Here is a 21,378-nt window from a genome sequence, read left to right as displayed (position 1 = left end):
CACATACTGCTGTCTATATAGTGGATGAAGGGGTGTCCACATACTGCTGTCTATATAGTGGATGAAGGGGTGTCCACATACTGCTGTCTATATAGTGGATGAAGGGGTGTCCACATACTGCTGTCTATATAGTGGATGAAGGGGTGTCCACATACTGCTGTCTATATAGTGGATGAAGGGGTGTCCACATACTGCTGTCTATATAGTGGATGAAGGGGTGTCCACATACTGCTGTCTATATAGTGGATGAAGGGTCCACATACTGCTGTCTATATAGTGTCCACATACTGCTGTCTATATAGTGGAAGGGGTGTGATAGTGGATGAAGGGGTGTCCACATACTGCTGTCTATATAGTGGATGAAGGGGTGTCCACATACTGCTGTCTATATAGTGGATGAAGGGGTGTCCACATACTGCTGTCTATATAGTGGATGAAGGGGTGTCCACATACTGCTGTCTATATAGTGGATGAAGGGGTGTCCACATACTGCTGTCTATATAGTGGATGAAGGTCTATATAGTGGATGAAGGGGTGTCCACATACTGCTGTCTATATAGTGGATGAAGGGGTGTCCACATACTGCTGAAGGGGTCTATATAGTGGATGAAGGGGTGTCCACATACTGCTGTCTATATAGTGGATGAAGGGGTGTCCACATACTGCTGTCTATATAGTGGATGAAGGGGTGTCCACATACTGCTGTCTATATAGTGGATGAAGGGGTGACATACTGCTGTCTATATAGTGGATGAAGGGGTGTCCACATACTGCTGTCTATATAGTGGATGAAGGGGTGTCCACATACTGCTGTCTATATAGTGGATGAAGGGGTGTCCACATACTGCTGTCTATATAGTGGATGAAGGGGTGTCCACATACTGCTGTCTATATAGTGGATGAAGGGGTGTCCACATACTGCTGTCTATATAGTGGATGAAGGGGTGTCCACATACTGGATGAAGGGGTGTCTATATATATAGTGGATGAAGGGGTGTCCACATACTGCTGTCTATATAGTGAAGGGGTGTCTATATAGTGTCTATATGAAGGGGTGTCCATAGTGGATGAAGGGGTGTGTCTATATAGTGGATGAAGGGGTGTCCACATACTGCTGTCTATATAGTGGATGAAGGGGTGTCCACATACTGTGGATGAAGTGGATGAAGGGGTGTCCACATACTGCTGTCTATATAGTGGATGAAGGGGTGTCCACATACTGCTGTCTATATAGTGGATGAAGGGGTGACCACATACTGCAGTCTATATAGTGGATGAAGGGGTGACCACATACTGCAGTCTATATAGTGGATGAAGGGGTGTCCACATACTGCTGTCTATATAGTGGATGAAGGGGTGTCTATATAGTGGATGAAGGGGTGTCCACATACTGCTGTCTATATAGTGGATGAAGGGGTGTCCACATACTGCTGTCTATATAGTGGATGAAGGGGTGTCCACATACTGCTGTCTATATAGTGGATGAAGGGGTGTCCACATACTGCTGTCTATATAGTGGATGAAGGGGTGTCCACATACTGCTGTCTATATAGTGGATGAAGGGGTGTCCACATACTGCTGTCTATATAGTGGATGAAGGGGTGTCCACATACTGCTGTCTATATAGTGGATGAAGGGGTGTCCACATACTGCTGTCTATATAGTGGATGAAGGGGTGTCCACATACTGCTGTCTATATAGTGGATGAAGGGGTGTCCACATACTGCTGTCTATATAGTGGATGAAGGGGTGTCCACATACTGCTGTCTATATAGTGGATGAAGGGGTGTCCACATACTGCTGTCTATATAGTGGATGAAGGGGTGTCCACATACTGCTGTCTATATAGTGGATGAAGGGGTGTCCACATACTGCTGTCTATATAGTGTGTCCACATACTGCTGTCTATATAGTGGATGAAGGGGTGTCCACATACTGCTGTCTATATAGTGGATGAAGGGGTGTCCACATACTGCTGTCTATATAGTGGATGAAGGGGTGTCCACATACTAGTGTCTATATAGTGGATGAAGGGGTGTCCACATACTGCTGTCTATATAGTGGATGAAGGGGTGTCCACATACTGCTGTCTATATAGTGGATGAAGGGGTGTCCACATACTGCTGTCTATATAGTGGATGAAGGGGTGTCCACATACTGCTGTCTATATAGTGGATGAAGGGGTGTCCACATACTGCTGTCTATATAGTGGATGAAGGGGTGTCCACATACTGCTGTCTATATAGTGGATGAAGGGGTGTCCACATACTGCTATATAGTGTATGAAGGGGTGTCCACATGTACTGTGTCTATATAGTGTATGAAGGGGTGTCCACATACTGTGGATGAAGGGGTGTCTATATAGTGGATGAAGGGGTGTCCACATACTGCTGTCTATATAGTGGATGAAGGGGTGTCCACATACTGCTGTCTATATAGTGGATGAAGGGGTGTCCACATACTGCTGTCTATATAGTGGATGAAGGGGTGTCCACATACTGCTGTCTATATAGTGGATGAAGGGGTGTCCACATACTGCTGTCTATATAGTGGATGAAGGGGTGTCCACATACTGCTGTCTATATAGTGGATGAAGGGGTGTCCACATACTGCTGTCTATATAGTGGATGAAGGGGTGTCCACATACTGCTGTCTATATAGTGGATGAAGGGGTGTCCACATACTGCTGTCTATATAGTGGATGAAGGGGTGTCCACATACTGCTGTCTATATAGTGGATGAAGGGGTGGCTGTCTATATAGTGTATGAAGGGGTGTCTACTGCTATGAAGGGGTGTCTATATAGTGTATGAAGGGGTGTCCACATACTGCTGTCTATATAGTGGATGAAGGGGTGTCCACATACTGCTGTCTATATAGTGGATGAAGGGGTGTCCACATACTGCTGTCTATATAGTGGATGAAGGGGTGTCCACATACTGCTGTCTATATAGTGGATGAAGGGGTGTCCACATACTGCTGTCTATATAGTGGATGAAGGGGTGTCTATATAGTGCTGTCTATATAGTGGATGAAGGGGTGTCCACATACTGCTGTCTATATAGTGGATGAAGGGGTGTCCACATACTGCTGTCTATAGTAGTGTATGAAGTGGCTGTCTATATAGTGTGTGAAGGGGTGTCTATATAGTGTATGAAGGGGTGTCTATATAGTGGATGAAGGGGTGTCCACATACTGCTGTCTATATAGTGGATGAAGGGGTGTCCACATACTGCTGTCTATATAGTGGATGAAGGGTCCACATACTGCTGTCTATACTGTATGAAGGGGTCTATATAGTGTATGAAGGGGTGTCTATATAGTGTATGAAGGGGTGTCTATATAGTGTATGAAGGGGTGTCTATATAGTGGATGAAGGGGTGTCCACATACTGCTGTCTATATAGTGGATGAAGGGGTGTCCACATACTGCTGTCTATATAGTGTATGAAGGGGTGTCTATATAGTGTATGAAGGGGTGTCCACATACTGCTGTCTATATAGTGGATGAAGGGGTGTCCACATACTGCTGTCTATATAGTGTATGAAGGGGTGTCTATATAGTGTATGAAGGGGTGTCTATATAGTGTATGAAGGGGTGTCTATATAGTGGATGAAGGGGTGTCCACATACTGCTGTCTATATAGTGTATCTGATTCCTCACAGTTCTATCCGTGAGATCGAGGGACAGTTTCTCCAGTTCCTCTGACTTCCTGGTATAGTTCCTGCTCTGACATGCACTGTCAACTGTGGGACCTTATATAGAGACAGGTGTGTTTCTTTCTAAATCATGGTGGTGGACTCCAACAGGTGGACTCCAACAGGTGGACTCCAACAGGTGGACTCCAACAGGTGGACTCCAACAGGTGGACTCCAACAGGTGGACTCCAACAGGTGGACTCCAACAGGTGGACTCCAATCGAGGATGATGAAAGGAAATTGGATCCACCTGAGCTCAATTTGGAGTGTCATAACAAAGGATGGAATGCTACTTATGGAAATGAGATATTTCTGTCTTGCATTTTCAACAAATGAGCTACAATGTCTGTCATCCATTTTGAATTCAGGCTGTAACTACATCATGTGGAATAAGTCAAGGGGTGTGAAACATTCTGAAGGCGCTGGATTTCTCTGTGGTTGTGTGTATGGTGTGTGTGTGTGTGTGTGTGTGTGTGTGTGTGTGTGTGTATGGTGTGTGTGTATGGTGTGTGTGCGTGTGTATGGTGTGTGTGTGTGTGTGTGTGTATGGTGTGTGTGTATGGTGTGTGTATGGTGTGTGTGTATGTATGTATGGTGTGTGTATGGTGTGTGTGTATGGTGTGTGTATGGTGTGTGTGCATGGTGTGTGTGTGTGTGTGTGTGTGTGTGGTGTGTGTGTGTGTGTGTGTGTGTGTGTCTGGTGTGTGTGTGGTGTGTGTGTGTGTGTATGGGGTGTGTATGGTGTGTGTGTGAGGTGTGTCTGGTGTATGTATGTATGGTGTGTGTATGGTGTGTGTGTGAGGTGTGTCTGGTGTATGTATGTATGGTGTGTGTGTGAGGTGTGTCTGGTGTATGTATGTATGGTGTGTGTGTGTGTATGGTGTGTATGGTGTGTGTGTGTGTAGGTGTGTCTGGTGTATGGTGTATGTATGTGTGTGTATGTGTGTGTGTGGTGTGTGTGTGTGTGTGGTGTGTGTGTGTGTGTATGTGTATGGTGTGTGAGTATGGTGTGTGAGTATGGTGTGTGTGTGTGTGTGTGTGTATGGTGTGTGTGTATGGTGTGTGTGTATGGTGTGTGTGTGTATGGTGTGTGTGTGTATGGTGTGTGTGTATGGTGTGTGTGTGTGTATGGTGTGTGTGTATGTATGGTGTGTGTGTATGTATGGTGTGTGTGTATGTATGGTGTGTGTGTGTATGGTGTGTGTGTATGGTGTGTGTGTGTCATGGTGTGTGTGTGTATGGTGTGTAGGGTTACTTGCTGTGGTGGTAAGTTAAAAGCAGGCACCACAGACAGGCTGTGTGTATGGTGTGTGTGTGTGTGTATGGTGTGTGAACATGTGTGCTGTGAGTTAGTGTCTTGCTGTGGTGTCATAGTTGGTGGAGGACACCACAGTCTTGCTGCTGGTAGTAACAACCAGGCACCACAGACAGCCTGCTGGATTAGTAACAACCAGGCACCACAGACATGGTGGTCATTAACATGGCACCACAGACAGCCTGCTGGACGTCACCGTCATAGTAACAACCAGGCACCACAGACAGCCTGCTGGACGTCATAGTAACAACCAGGCACCACAGACAGCCTGCTGGACGTCACCATAGTAACAACCAGGCACCACAGACAGCCTGCTGGACGTCACCATCATAGTAACAACCAGGCACCACAGACAGCCTGCTGGACGTCATAGTAACAACCAGGCACCACAGACAGCCTGCTGGACCAGACAGCCTGCTCATAGTAACAACCCAGCACCACAGACAGCCTGCTGGACGTCACCGTCATAGTAACAACCCCGCACCACAGACAGCCTGCTGGACGTCACCGTCATAGTAACAACCCGGCACCACAGACAGCCTGCTGGACGTCATCGTCATAGTAACAACCCGGCACCACAGACAGGCTGCGTCCCAACTGGATGCTCCAGATTACCTATAGAGTGCAGTAGGTTTGTAGTGCACTACGCAGGGAACATGGTCGATTTGGGACACAGACAGAGGCAATAACATCCAGCTATCTAGTGTCACATAACAGTCATCTTCACAAGGCAACCACAGTCTGGACAACAGAGAGAAAATAACTAACAGATAAACAGTGAGAGAATTCAAGTGAGAGAGGAAGACAGCCTGCTGGGCGTCAGGAGAGAGAGCCTGAGGGAGAGTAGGAGGGAGAGAGAGGAGAGAGAGAGGAGAGAGAGAGGGAGAGAGAGAGAGAGAGAGAGAGAGAGGATAAACAGTGAGAGAGAGAGAGGAGAGGAGAGAGAGAGGGAGAGAGAGAGGGAGAGAGAGAGGGAGAGAGAGAGGGAGAGAGAGAGGGAGAGAGAGAGGGAGGGAGAGAGAGAGGAGAGAAAGAGGGAGAGAGAAGAGAGAGAGAAGAGGGAGAGAGAGAGGAGAGAAGAGAGGGAGAGAAAGAGGGAGAGAAAGAGGGAGAGAGGGAGAGAAAGAGGGAGAGAAAGAGGGAGAGAAAGAGGGAGAGAAAGAGGGAGAGAGAGACAAGTGATTGAGTGTTTCCAGAACCTTCATTAAACTCAGCCGCTCAGTGTTTGGATATTTATTTACTAGACAACTAATTTGAATAAACCAATTACACGCCATTCAGATGGCAGAATGGTCTGCTACAGTCAGACACATAGCTAGCTGGAGAAAACACCAACAAAACTAATCACTGTTCTTTATATTCTCCTGGGGGGGGAAGGGCTGTTGATATAGACTAAGTAGGTGAAAGACAGAAATAGAGTATGAGAGAGAGACTAAGAGAAAGAGCGAGAGAGGAGAGAGAGAAAGGAGAGAGTAAGCGAGAGAGGAGAGAGAGAAAGGAGAGAGTAAGCGAGAGAGGAGAGAGAAAGGAGAGAGTAAGCAAGAGAGGAGAGAGAGAAAGACAAGATATTTTTGTATTGTTTATTTCACTTGTGTTTATTATCTACTTCACTTGCTAAAGGCAATGTAAACATGTTTCCCATGACAATAAAACCCTTAAATTGAATTTGAATTGAGAGAAACAGACAGACAGAGACAGAGAGAGAGAGACAGAGAGAGAGAGACAGAGAGACAGAGACAGAGACAGAGAGAGAGAGAGAGAGAGAGAGAGAGAGAGAGAAAGCGAGAGAGAGAGAGAGAGAGAGAAAGGAGAGAGTAAGCGAGAGAGAGAGAGAGAAAAGGAGAAAGTGAGTAGCGAGAGAGAGAGAGAGCTCAGAGAGAGCTTAGAGAGAGAGAGAGAGACAGAGAGAGAGAGAGAGAGAGAGAGAGAGAGAGAGAGAGACAGAGAGAGAGAGAGAGAGAGAGAGAGAGAGAGAGAGAGAGAGAGAGAGAGAGAGAGAGAGAGAGAGAGAGAGAGAGAGAGAGAGAGAGAGAGAGAGAGAGAGAGACAGAGAGAGAGAGAGAGAGAGAGAGAGAGAGAGAGAGAGAGAGAGAGAGAGAGAGAGAGAGAAGCGAGAGAGTAAGCGAGAGAGTAAGCGAGAGAGAGAGAGAGACAAGATATTTTTGTATTGTTTATTTCACTTGTGTTTATTATCTACTTCACTTGCTAAAGGCAATGTAAACATGTTTCCCATGACAATAAAACCCTTAAATTGAATTTGAATTGAGAGAAACAGACACACAGAGAGAGAGAGAGAGAGAGAGAGAGAGAGAAGCGAGAGAGAGAAAGGAGAGAGAGAGAGAGAGAGAGAGAGAGAGAGAGAGAGAGAGAGAGAGAGAGAGAGAGAGAGAGAGAGAGACAGAGAGAGAGAGAGAGAGAGAGACAGAGAGAGAGAGAGAGAAAGGAGAGAGTGCTGGCGAGAGAGAGAGAGAGAGAGAAAGGAGAGAGTAAGCGAGAGAGAGAGAGAGAGAGAAAGGAGAGAGTAAGCGAGAGAGAGTAAGCGAGAGAGAGAGAGAGAGAGAGAAAGGAGAGAGTAAGCGAGAGAGAGAGAGAGAGAGAAAGGAGAGAGTAAGCTGAGAGAGTAAGAGAGAGAGAGAGAGAGAGAGAGAGAGAGAGAGAGAGAGAGAGAGAGAGAGAGAGAGAGAGAGTGTAAGACAGACAGATGGGCTTAAATTGAATTTGAGAGAAACAGACAGAGAGAGAGAGACAGAGAGACAGAGAGACAGAGAGAGAGAGAGAGAGAGAGAGAGAGAGAGAGAGAGAGAGAGAGAGAGAGAGAGAGAGAAGAGAAAGACAGACAGATGGGCTGGCTGGATGCTACCTATGCGAGGTTACCCACAACAGTCCTTACCTTTTTCCCATCTTCCCCTGCTTCCCTGGACATCACGTTGGTCTAAAACAACAAGAGAGGTGACCATCAGAAAACAGAATGAAGTGACAGACAGATGGAGAGAGGAAGAGAGCTCTGCTCTGTGTGTCACTTCTCTAAAGGTTATCTAGTTGTCAGGACAGTTGTCTAGTTGTGTGTTGCTTCTCTAAAGGTTATCTAGCAGGACAGTTGTCTAGTTGTGTGTTGCTTCTCTAAAGGTTATCTAGCAGGACAGTTGTCTAGTTGTGTGTTGCTTCTCTAAAGGTTATCTAGCAGGACAGTTGTCTAGTTGTGTGTTGCTTCTCTAAAGGTTACAGTTGAAGTCAGAAGTGTACATACACTTAGGTTGGAGTCATTAAAACTAGTTTACATACACTTAGGTTGGAGTCATTAAAACTCGTTTTTCAACCACTCCACAAATGTCTTGTTAACAAAGTATAGTTTTGGCAAGTTGGTTAGGACATCTACTTTGTGCATGAACAAGTCATTTTTCCAACAATTGTTTACAGACAGATTATTTCACTTATAATTCACTGTATCACAATTCCAGTGGGTCAGAAGTTTACATACACTAAGTTGACTGTGCCTTTAAATAGCTTGGAAAATTCATGAAAACGATGTCATGTCTTTAGAAGCTTCTGATAGGCTAATTGACAACATTTGAGTCAATTGGAGGAGTACCTGTGGATGAATTTCAAGGCCTACCTTCAAACTCAGTGCCTCTTTGCTTGACATCAAGGGAAAATCAATAGATATCGGCCAAGACCTCGGGAAAAAAATTGTGGACCTCCACAAGTCTGGTTCATCCTTGGGAGCAATTTCCAAATGCCTGAAGGTACCACATTCATCTGTACAAACAATAGTAGGCAAGTACAAACACCATGGGACCACACAGCTGTCATACCGCTCAGGAGATGAACGTACTTTGTTACAAAAAGTGCAAATCAATCCCAGAACAACAGCAAAGGACCTTGTGAAGATGCTGGATGAAACAGGTACAAAAGTATCTATATCCACAGTAAAACGAGTCCTATATCGACATAACATGAAAGGCCGCTCAGCAAGGAAGAAGCCACTGCTCCAAAACCGCCATAAAAATGCCAACTACGGTTTGCAACTGCACATGGGGACAAAGATCGTAGTTTTTGGAGAAATGTCCACTGGTCTGATGAAACAAAAATATAACTGTTTGGCCATAATGACCATCGTTATGTTTGGAGGAAAGGGGGAGGCTTGCAAGCTGAAGAACACCATCCCAACCGTGAAGCACGGGGTGGCAGCATCATGTTGTGGGGGTGCTTTGCTGCCGGAGGTACTGGTGCACTTCACAACATGGATGGCATCATGAGGGAGAAAAATGATGTGGATATATTGAAGCAACATCTCAAGACATCAGTCAGGAAGTTAAAGCTTGGTCGCAAATGGGTCTTCCAAATTGACAATGACCCCAAGCATACTCCCAAAGTTGTGGCAAAATGGCTTAAGGACAACAAAGTCAAAGTATTGGAGTGGCCATCACAAAGCCCTGACCTCAATCCCATAGACAATTTGTTGGCAGAACTGAAAAAGCGTGGTCCTACAAAAAGGAGGCCTACAAAGCTGACTCAGTTACACCAGCTCTGTCAGGAGGAAGGGCCAACATTCAATCAACTTATTGTGGGAAGCTTGCTACCTGAAGCGTTTGACCCAAGTTAAAAAAATAATAATAATTATGGCTGCAAGGGCATTATTGAGTAGCTTGGATGAAAAGGTGCCCATTGTAAACGGTCAGCTCCTCAGTCTCAGTTGCTAATATATGCATATTATTATTAGTATTGGATAGAAAACACTCTAAAGTTTCCAAAACTATCAAAATATTGTCTGTGAGTATAACAGAACTGATATTGCAGGCGAAACCCTGAGGAAAATCAAAACAGGAAGTGGCTTCTTTTTTTAAATCTCCATGTTCCATAGCCTCCCTTTGCTGGATTTACAGGGATATGAACCATATTCCTTTTCCTATCGCTTTCTCAAGGTGTCAACAGTCTTCAGACATAGTTTCAGGCTTTTATTTTGAAAAATGAGCCAGAACGATAACATGGCGTCAAGTGGTCACATAACTTTTGCTCGCGCAACAGAATTTGGACAGCCATTGTTTTCCCCTCTCCTACTGTGAAAGACATGTGTGGTTGATATATTATCAATTATATATTTTAAAAACAACCTGAGGATTGATTATAAAAAACGTTTGACATGTTTCTGTGGACATTACGGAAACTATTTGGAATTTTCTCTGCGTTGTCGTGACCGCTCTTTCCTGTGGATTTCTGAACATAACTCGACAAACAAACGGAGGTATTTTGGATCTAAAAATAATCTTTATGGAACAAAAGGAACATTTGTTGTGTAACTGGGAGTCTCGTGAGTGAAAACATACGAAGGTCATCAAAGGTAAACGATTAATTTGATTGCTAATGCTAAGTGTACTTAATGTTTTATCGTGTACGATCGATAAACTTACACAAACGCTTGGATTGCTTTCGCTGTAAAGCATCATTTCAAAATCTGACACGACAGGTGGATTAACAAAAGGCTAAGCTGTGTTTTCCTATTTTGCACTTGTGATTTCATGAATATAAATATTTGTAGTAATATTTATTGAATGTAGCGCTATGCTATTCAGCGGTTGTTGATGACACTTATCCCGATATCGGGATTGCAGCCATAACAAGTTAAAGGCAATGCTACCAAATACTAATTGAGTGTATGTAAACTTCTGAGTTTACCAAAATTGGGTTTGTTTTCAAATTCTTTGTGGGTCTGTGTAATCTGAGGGAAATATGTGTCTCTAATACATTAGGCATGAGGTCAGGAAGTGCAGCTCAGTTTCCACCTCATTTTGTGGGCAGTGTGCACATAGCCTGTCTCTCCCCTCTCACGAGCAGCTACTATAAAATAACACACAACCAACCAACCCCATTAACAGGTCTGAGGTCATATTCTGTGTGATGTCACTGACTGACCTGTGCGAGGGAGGTGCTTCGCCCCCTCCCGGTCTCCGTGGTGACCCTGTCCCCGCCCCTCCCTCTCTGTGAGGAGATACACTTGTAGCAGCTCCAGACCTGCAGCAACCTGGGCTCCGCGTGGCCACTCCCCTTCCGCTGCAGACACTGGCAGTGGTACAGGTGGCCGCAGCTACACACACACAGAGATCCAAAAGGTGTTAACAGCATTCATCATATCATTGTACTGTAAACAGATCTGACACCATTCATCCTCTATCAGAACACTGTACTGTAAACAGATCTGACACCATTCATCCTCTATCAGAACATTGTACTGTAAACAGATCTGACACCATTCATCCTCTATCAGAACATTGTAGAACATTGTACTGTAAAACAGATCTGACACCATTCCTCCTCTATCAGAACATTGTACTGTAAACAGATCTGACACCATTCATCCTCTATCAGAACATTGTACTGTAAACAGATCTGACACCATTCCTCCTCTATCAGAACATTGTACTGTAAACAGATCTGACACCATTCCTCCTCTATCAGAACATTGTACTGTAAACAGATCTGACACCATTCCTCCTCTATCAGAACATTGTACTGTAAACAGATCTGACACCATTCCTCCTCTATCAGAACATTGTACTGTAAACAGATCTGACACCATTCCTCCTCTATCAGAACATTGTACTGAGAGTGTTGTGGTGATGACCTGAATATGATGATGTCATCTGGGCTGTCCTGACGTCTCCTGTACTGCTGCAGGCAGATGTTACAGTGGTCCTGACGGGGGTGGAGCCCCCTGCTGACCGCCGCTCGCAGGTGAGACAGGGACCAGTGGAGGTCATGGTTCAACAGACTGGTGGTCGTCTCCAGTAACGTCTGGGAGGGGAGAGAATTATTTGATTTATTGTATCCTGGTCCCAGATCAGTTTGTGCTCTGGACAAATGTTTGAAAGAGAAAGGATGGATTTACTGTTCTCTTCTCCTGGAAATGATTTCTCACAGAATCAAACATTCACACAAAATCTCAGTCATCCTCTCTACTCTCTCAGCATGTTAAATAGTACTGTACAACCCACCAGTCATCCTCTCTACTCTCTCATGTTAAATAGTACTGTACAACCCACCAGTCATCCTCTCTACTCTCTCATGTTAAATAGTACTGTACAACCCACCAGTCATCCTCTACTCTCTCAGCATGTTAAATAGTACTGTACAACCCACCAGTCATCCTCTACTCTCTCAGCATGTTAAATAGTACTGTACAACCCACCAGTCATCCTCTCTACTCTCTCAGCATGTTAAATAGTACTGTACAACCCACCAGTCATCCTCTCTACTCTCTCATGTTAAATAGTACTGTACAACCCACCAGTCATCCTCTACTCTCTCATGTTAAATAGTACTGTACAACCCACCAGTCATCCTCTCTACTCTCTCAGCATGTTAAATAGTACTGTACAACCCACCAGTCATCCTCTCTACTCTCTCATGTTAAATAGTACTGTACAACCCACCAGTCATCCTCTACTCTCTCATGTTAAATAGTACTGTACAACCCACCAGTCATCCTCTCTACTCTCTCATGTTAAATAGTACTGTACAACCCACCAGTCATCCTCTACTCTCTCATGTTAAATAGTACTGTACAACCCACCAGTCATCCTCTCTACTCTCTCATGTTAAATAGTACTGTACAACCCACCAGTCATCCTCTCTAATGTTAAATAGTACTGTACAACCCACCAGTCATCCTCTCTACTCTCTCATGTTAAATAGTACTGTACAACCCACCAGTCATCCTCTCTACTCTCTCAGCATGTTAAATAGTACTGTACAACCCACCAGTCATCCTCTCTACTCTCTCAGCATGTTAAATAGTACTGTACAACCCACCAGTCATCCTCTCTACTCTCTCATGTTAAATAGTACTGTACAACCCACCAGTCATCCTCTCTCTCTCAGCATGTTAAATAGTACTGTACAACCCACCAGTCATCCTCTACTCTCTCATGTTAAATAGTACTGTACAACCCACCAGTCATCCTCTACTCTCTCAGCATGTTAAATAGTACTGTACAACCCACCAGTCATCCTCTCTACTCTCAGTTGTTAAATAGTACTGTACAACCCACCAGTCATCCTCTCTACTCTCAGCATGTTAAATAGTACTGTACAACCCACCAGTCATCCTCTCTAGTCTCAGCATGTTAAATAGTACTGTACAACCCACCAGTCATCCTCTACTCTCTCATGTTAAATAGTACTGTACAACCCACCAGTCATCCTCTCTACTCTCTCATGTTAAATAGTACTGTACAACCCACCAGTCATCCTCTCTACTCTCATGTTAAATAGTACACAACCCACCAGTCATCCTCTACTCTCTCAGCATGTTAAATAGTACTGTACAACCCACCAGTCATCTATCAGCATGTTAAATAGTACTCTCATCTCTCTCAGCATGTTAAATAGTACTGTACAACCCACCAGTCATCCTCTACTCTCTCAGCATGTTAAATAGTACTGTACAACCCACCAGTCATCCTCTCTACTCTCTCAGCATGTTAAATAGTACTGTACAACCCACCAGTCATCCTCTCTACCATGTTAAATAGTACTGTACAACCCAGTCATCCTCTCTACTCTCTCATGTTAAATAGTACTGTACAACCCACCAGTCATCCTCTACTCTCTCAGCATGTTAAATAGTACTGTACAACCCACCAGTCATCCTCTACTCTCTCATGTTAAATAGTACTGTACAACCCACCAGTCATCCTCTCTACTCTCTCATGTTAAATAGTACTGTACAACCCACCAGTCATCCTCTACTCTCTCAGCATGTTAAATAGTACTGTACAACCCACCAGTCATCCTCTCTACTCTCAGCATGTTAAATAGTACTGTACAACCCACCAGTCATCCTCTACTCTCTCATGTTAAATAGTACTGTACAACCCACCAGTCATCCTCTCTACTCTCTCATGTTAAATAGTACTGTACAACCCACCAGTCATCCTCTACTCTCTCATGTTAAATAGTACTATACAACCCACCAGTCATCCTCTCTACTCTCTCATGTTAAATAGTACTGTACAACCCACCAGTCATCCTCTCTACTCTCTCATGTTAAATAGTACTATACAACCCACCAGTCATCCTCTACTCTCTCAGCATGTTAAATAGTACTGTACAACCCACCAGTCATCCTCTACTCTCTCATGTTAAATAGTACTGTAGAACCCACCAGTCATCCTCTCTACTCTCTCATGTTAAATAGTACTGTACAACCCACCAGTCATCCTCTCTACTCTCTCATGTTAAATAGTACTGTACAACCCACCAGTCATCCTCTCTACTCTCTCATGTTAAATAGTACTGTACAACCCACCAGTCATCCTCTACTCTCTCAGCATGTTAAATAGTACTGTACAACCCACCAGTCATCCTCTCTACTCTCTCATGTTAAATAGTACTGTACAACCCACCAGTCATCCTCTACTCTCTCATGTTAAATAGTACTGTACAACCCACCAGTCATCCTCTACTCTCTCATGTTAAATAGTACTGTACAACCCACCAGTCATCCTCTACTCTCTCATGTTAAATAGTACTGTACAACCCACCAGTCATCCTCTACTCTCTCATGTTAAATAGTACTGTACAACCCACCAGTCATCCTCTCTACTCTCTCATGTTAAATAGTACTGTACAACCCACCAGTCATCCTCTACTCTCTCATGTTAAATAGTACTGTACAACCCACCAGTCATCCTCTACTCTCTCATGTTAAATAGTACTGTACAACCCACCAGTCATCCTCTCTCACTCTCTCTCATGTTAAATAGTATGTCATAAAATAGTACTGTACAACCCACCAGTCATCCTCTACTCTCATCAGTCATGTTAAATAGTACTGTACAACCCACCAGTCATCCTCTCTACTCTCTCAGCATGTTAAATAGTACTGTACAACCCACCAGTCATCCTCTACTCTCTCATGTTAAATAGTACTGTACAACCCACCAGTCATCCTCTCTACTCTCAGCATGTTAAATAGTACTGTACAACCCACCAGTCATCCCTCTACTCTCTCAGCATGTTAAATAGTACTGTACAACCCACCAGTCATCCTCTCTACTCTCTCAGCATGTTAAATAGTACTGTACAACCCACCAGTCATCCTCTCTACTCTCTCATGTTAAATAGTACTGTACAACCCACCAGTCATCCTCTACTCTCTCAGCATGTTAAATAGTACTGTACAACCCACCAGTCATCCTCTCTACTCTCTCATGTTAAATAGTACTGTACAACCCACCAGTCATCCTCTACTCTCTCAGCATGTTAAATAGTACTGTACAACCCACCAGTCATCCTCTACTCTCTCAGCATGTTAAATAGTACTGTACAACCCACCAGTCATCCTCTCTACTCTCTCATGTTAAATAGTACTGTACAACCTACCAGTCATCCTCTCTCTCTCAGCATGTTAAATAGTACTGTACAACCCACCAGTCATCCTCTCTACTCTCTCATGTTAAATAGTACTGTACAACCCACCAGTCATCCTCTACTCTCAGCATGTTAAATAGTACTGTACAACCCACCAGTCATCCTCTACTCTCTCAGCATGTTAAATAGTACTGTACAACCCACCAGTCATCCTCTCTACTCTCTCATGTTAAATAGTACTGTACAACCCACCAGTCATCCTCTACTCTCTCAGCATGTTAAATAGTACTGTACAACCCACCAGTCATCCTCTCTACTCTCAGCATGTTAAATAGTACTGTACAACCCACCAGTCATCCTCTCTACTCTCTCAGCATGTTAAATAGTACTGTACAACCCACCAGTCATCCTCTACTCTCTCAGCATGTTAAATAGTACTGTACAACCCACCAGTCATCCTCTACTCTCAGCATGTTAAATAGTACTGTACAACCCACCAGTCATCCTCTCTACTCTCAGCATGTTAAATAGTACTGTCATAAGCATGTTAAATAGTACTGTACAACCCACCAGTCATCCTCTCTACTCTCTCATGTTAAATAGTACTGTACAACCCACCAGTCATCCTCTACTCTCTCAGCATGTTAAATAGTACTGTACAACCCACCAGTCATCCTCTACTCTCTCAGCATGTTAAATAGTAGTGGAGGCCTCAGGGAGGGAGAGAGGAGCCCTGGAATGGACACAGTACCACTCAACTTCACACAGCTCTATTTCACTGCCATTTGGGAAGCTGAGAGCTATTCACTTATCCTCCTATGGACTGTCCTGTCATTTCATGTCAGAGAAGACTGGAGGAAAGGAAGGGAGGGAGGAGAGGAGGGAGGAGGGAGGAGAGGAAATAGGAAAAGATGAAGAGGAGAGGAAAGAGGAGAGAGGACAGGAAAATAATGAGGAGAGAGGAGAAAGGAGAGGAGAGAGATGAGGGAGAGGAGAGTAGTGAGAGAGGAAGGAGAGAAAGAGAAGGGAGCGAGGAGAGGAGAGTGATGATGGAGAGTAGAGAGAAAGATGAGGGAGCGGAGAGAGAGAGGAGGGAAAGAGGGAAGAGGGGAGGGAGAGGAGAGAGAGGAGGGAAAGAGGAAAAGAGGGAAGAGGGGAGGGAGAGGAGAGAGAGAGGAGGGAAAGAGGAAAAGAGGGAAGAGGGAGGGAGAGGAGGGAAAGAGGGAAGAGGGGAGGGAGAGGAGAGAGGAGGAAAAGAGGGAAGAGGGGAGGGAGAGGAGGGAAAGAGGGAAGAGGGGAGGGAGAAGAGAGAGGAGGGAAAGAGGAAAAGAGAGAAGAGGGGAGGGAGAGGGAGAGGGAAGAGGGAGGGAAAGAGGGAAGAGGGGAGGGAGAGGAGGGAAAGAGGAGGAGAGGGAAGAGGGGAGGGAAAGAGGAAAAGAGGGAAGAGGGGAGGGAGAGGAGAGAGAGAGGAGAGAAAGAGGAAAAGAGGGAAGAGGGGAGGGAGAGGAGGGAAAGAGGAAAAGAGGGAAGAGGGGAGGGAGAGGAGAGAGAGGAGGGAAAGAGGAAGAGAGGGAAGGGAGGGAAAAGAGGGAGAGGGGGGGGGAAAGAGGGAAGAGGGGAGGGAGAGGAGAGAGGAGGGAAAGAGGAAAAGAGAGAAGAGGGGAGAGGAGGGAAAGAGGGAAGAGGGGAGGGAGAGGAGGGAAAGAGGAGGAGAGGGAAGAGGGGAGGGAGAGGAGGGAAAGAGGAGGAGAGGGAAGAGGGGAGGGAAAGAGGAAAAGAGGGAAGAGGGGAGGGAGAGGAGAGAGAGAGAGAGAAAGAGGAAAAGAGGGAAGAGGGGAAGAGGGAGAGGAGAGAGAGAGGAGGGAAAGAGGGGAGGGAGAGGGAGAGAGGGGAGGAAAAGAGGGAAGAGGGGAGGGAGAGGAGAGGGAGAGGAGGGAAAGAGGAGGAGAGGGAAGAGGGGAGGGAGAGGAGAGAGAGAGAGGAGGGAAAGAGGAGGGAAAGAGGAAAAGAGAGAAGAGGGGAGGGAGAGGAGGGAAAGGAGAGAGAGAGGGAAAGAGGGAAGAGGGGAGGGAGAGGAGAGAGAGAGGAGGGAAAGAGGGAAGAGGGGAGGGAGAGGAGAGAGAGAGGAGGAAAAGAGGGAAGAGGGGAGGGAGAGGAGAGGGAGAGGAGGGAAAGAGGAGGAGAGGGAAGAGGGGAGGGAGAGGAGGGAAGGAGGAGAGGGAAGAGGGGAGGGAGAGGAGGGAAAGAGGAGAGGGAAGAGGGGAGGGAGAGGAGGGAAAGAGGAAAAGAGGGAAGAGGGGAGGGAGAGGAGAGGAGAGAAAGAGGGAAGAGGGGAGGGAGGAGAGGAGAGAGAGAGAGGGAGGGAAAGAGGGAAGAGGGGAGGGAGAGGAGAGGAGAGAGAGAGGAGGGAAGAGGGGAGGGAGAGGAGAGAGAGAGGAGGGAAAGAGGGAAGAGGGGAGGGAGAGGAGAGAGAGGAGGGAAAGAGGGAAGAGGGGAGGGAGAGGAGAGGAGAGAAAGAGGAAAAGGGAAGAGGGGAGGGAGAGGAGGGAAAGAGGGAAGAGGGGAGGGAGAGGAGAGAGGGAAAGAAGGAGGAGAGGTGGGAGAGAGAGACAGAGAAGAGAGGTTTACATCCTATAAGGCATGTACTGTAGTGTACTACATTTCACTAGTGCACTATAAAGGGATAGGGTGCCATAAGGGACTCAAGAAGAGGAAAGATATGGGGAAAAGTAGCTTTAGCCTCAGAGGCAAAGTCAGGCATTTCATCCTCTGCGAATTCAACCAGTTCTGCCTGAGTGAGCTGGAGAGAAACGTGTGTGCTACTTGTTTCACAACGTTTCATCAGCTCTCTGGCAGACTGTGTGTGTGTGTGTGTGTGTGTGTGTGTGTGAGTGTGTGTGTGTGTGTGTGTGTGTGTGTGTGTGTGTGTGAGTGAGTGAGTGTCTGTGTGAGTGAGTGTGTGTGAGTGAGTGAGTGTGTGAGTGGTGAGTGAGTGAGTGAGTGAGTGAGTGAGTGAGTGAGTGAGTGAGTGAGTGTGTGTGTCTGAACAACCGTACATCTGTACAGTTCCAGTCAAATGTTTGGACACACCTCCTCATTCAAGGGTTTCTCTTTATTTTTGACTATTTTCTACATTGTAGAATAATAGTGAAGACATCAACACTATGAAATAACACACATGGAATCATGTAGTAACCAAACAAGTGTTAAATCAAAATATATTTTTATATTTGAGATTCTTCAAAGTAGCTTTGCTTTGATGCCAGCCTTACACACTCTTGGTGTGTGCACATATACACTACTGTTCAAAAGTTTGGGGTCACTCAGAAATTTGTTTTTTGACAGAAAAGCACATATTTGGTCCATTCTAGGTAGAGTTCCTCTGTCCAGTGTTCTTTTGTCTTAATCTTTTATTTTGTATTATTTTTTATTATTGGCCAGTCTGAGACATGGCTTTTTCTTTGCAACTAATGCCAGTTTGAGCCTGTAATCGAACCCACAAATGCTGACGCTCCAGATACTCAACTAGTCTAAAGAAGGACAGTTTTATTGCTTCTTTAATCAGGACAACAGTTTTCAGCTGTGCTAACATAATTGCAAAAGGGTTTTTCTAATGATCAGTTAGCATTTTAAAATGATAAACTTGGATTAGCTAACACAACGTGCCATTGGAACACAGGAGTGATGGTTGCTGATAATGGGCCTCTGTACCCCTATGTAGATATTCCATTAAAAATCAGCCGTTTCCATCTACAATAATCATTTATAACATTAACAATGTCTACACTGTATTTCTGATCGATTTATGTTATTTTAATGGACAAAAAATAGAATTTCTTTAAAAAACAAGGACATTTCTAAGTGACACCAAACTGTTGAACGGTAGTGTGTGTGCTAAGACTGAGCTACAGGAGAGACTGCACTGCACCGGAGTAGACACACACACTACCTACATACACTACCTACATACACACACACAACCTACACCTACCTACATACACAAACCCTACCTAAACACACACACCCCCTACATACACACACACAACCTACACACACACAACCCTACCTAAACACACACCCCCTACATACACACACACACACCTACACACACACACACACACACAACCTACACACACACTACCTACACACACACACACTACCTACACACACACACACACACTACCTACACACACACTACCTACACACACACACACTACCTACACACACACACAAACAACCTACACACACACTACCTACACACACACACACACACACACACACACACTACCTACACACACACTACCTACACACACACTACCTACACACACACACACACCTACACACACACACACACACACACACACACACACACACACACACACACACACACACACACACACTACCTACACACAAAACAACCTACACACACAACCTACACACACAAACAACCTACACACACACTACCTACACACACACACACAACCTACGCACAACCTACATGCACAACCTACACACACACACACAAACCCTACCTACACACACACACACACACCCTACCTACACACACACACAAACCCTACCTACACACACACACACACCCTACCTACACACACACACACAAAACCCTACCTACACACACACACAAAACCCTACCTACACACACACACTTCTTACACACACACACACACACACACACACACACACACCCTACCTAAACACACACACACACACAAAACCCTACCTACACACACACACAAAAACCCTACCTACACACACACACACACACACACACACACACAAAACACAAACCCTACACACACACACACACAAAAACACAAACCCTACCTACACACACACACCCTACCTACACACACACACACACACACACCCACACCCTACCTACACACACACACACACACACCCTACCTACACACACACACACACCCTACCTACACACACACCCTACCTACACACACACACACACACACACCCTACCTACACACACACACCCTACCTACACACACACACACACTACCTACACACACACACTACCTACACACACACACACACCTAAACACCCTACCTACACACACACACACAAACCCACACCTACACACACCTACACACCTACACACAACCTACACACACAACCTACACACACACCTACACACACACACCTACCTACACACACACACACACTACCTACACACCTACACACAACCTACACACACACACAACCCTACACACACAACCTACACACAACCTACACACACACACCTACACACAACCTACACACACACAACCTACACACACACACTACCTACACACACACACACACACACACACACACTACCTACACACAACACACACAACCTACACACAACCTACACACAACACACACACACACACCGTACCCACACACACTACCTACACACACACACTACCTACACACACACACTAAACACACTACCTACACACCTACACACAACCTAACACACAAACCTACACACAACCTACACACACACAACCTACACACACACACACACACACTACCTACACACACACACACACTACCCACACACACACACACTACCTACACACACACACACTACCTACACACACACACACTACCTACACACACACTACCTACACACACACTACCTACACACACACACACACACACACACACTACCTACACACACACACACACACACACACACACACTACCTACACACCTACACACAACCTACACACACCTACACACAACCTACACACACACACTACCTACACACACACACTACCCACTACCTACACACACACACCTACCTACACACCTACACACACACACAACCTACACACACCTACACACACTACCCACACACACTACCTACACACACACACTACCTACACACACACACCCTACCTACACACCTACACACAACCTACACACAACCTACACACAACCTACACACACACACCCTACCTACACACACACCCT

At 45.4% G+C, this 21,378-nt stretch overlaps 1 protein-coding gene across 1 annotated transcript in view; it reads right to left on the bottom strand.

The window, feature by feature from the left end:
* LOC112242349 (vacuolar protein sorting-associated protein 8 homolog) overlaps positions 1–21,378 on the bottom strand; it is a gene marked incomplete at its 5' end in the record, with an annotated part of 91,105 nt that overhangs the window by 22,679 nt on the left and 47,048 nt on the right. The window contains 3 exons of the mRNA XM_042318965.1: positions 7,903–7,944; positions 10,923–11,094; positions 11,632–11,801. Coding sequence (XP_042174899.1) covers positions 7,903–7,944; positions 10,923–11,094; positions 11,632–11,801 — 384 coding nt within the window. The remainder of the gene's footprint in view (positions 1–7,902; positions 7,945–10,922; positions 11,095–11,631; positions 11,802–21,378) is intronic.

The sequence above is a fragment of the Oncorhynchus tshawytscha genome, unplaced genomic scaffold (assembly GCF_018296145.1).
Source record: "Oncorhynchus tshawytscha isolate Ot180627B unplaced genomic scaffold, Otsh_v2.0 Un_contig_5015_pilon_pilon, whole genome shotgun sequence".
In the NCBI taxonomy this organism is placed as follows: domain Eukaryota; kingdom Metazoa; phylum Chordata; class Actinopteri; order Salmoniformes; family Salmonidae; genus Oncorhynchus; species Oncorhynchus tshawytscha.
The sequence above is the reverse complement of the archived record's forward strand: the minus strand, read 5'-3'. Positions and strand labels throughout refer to the sequence as shown.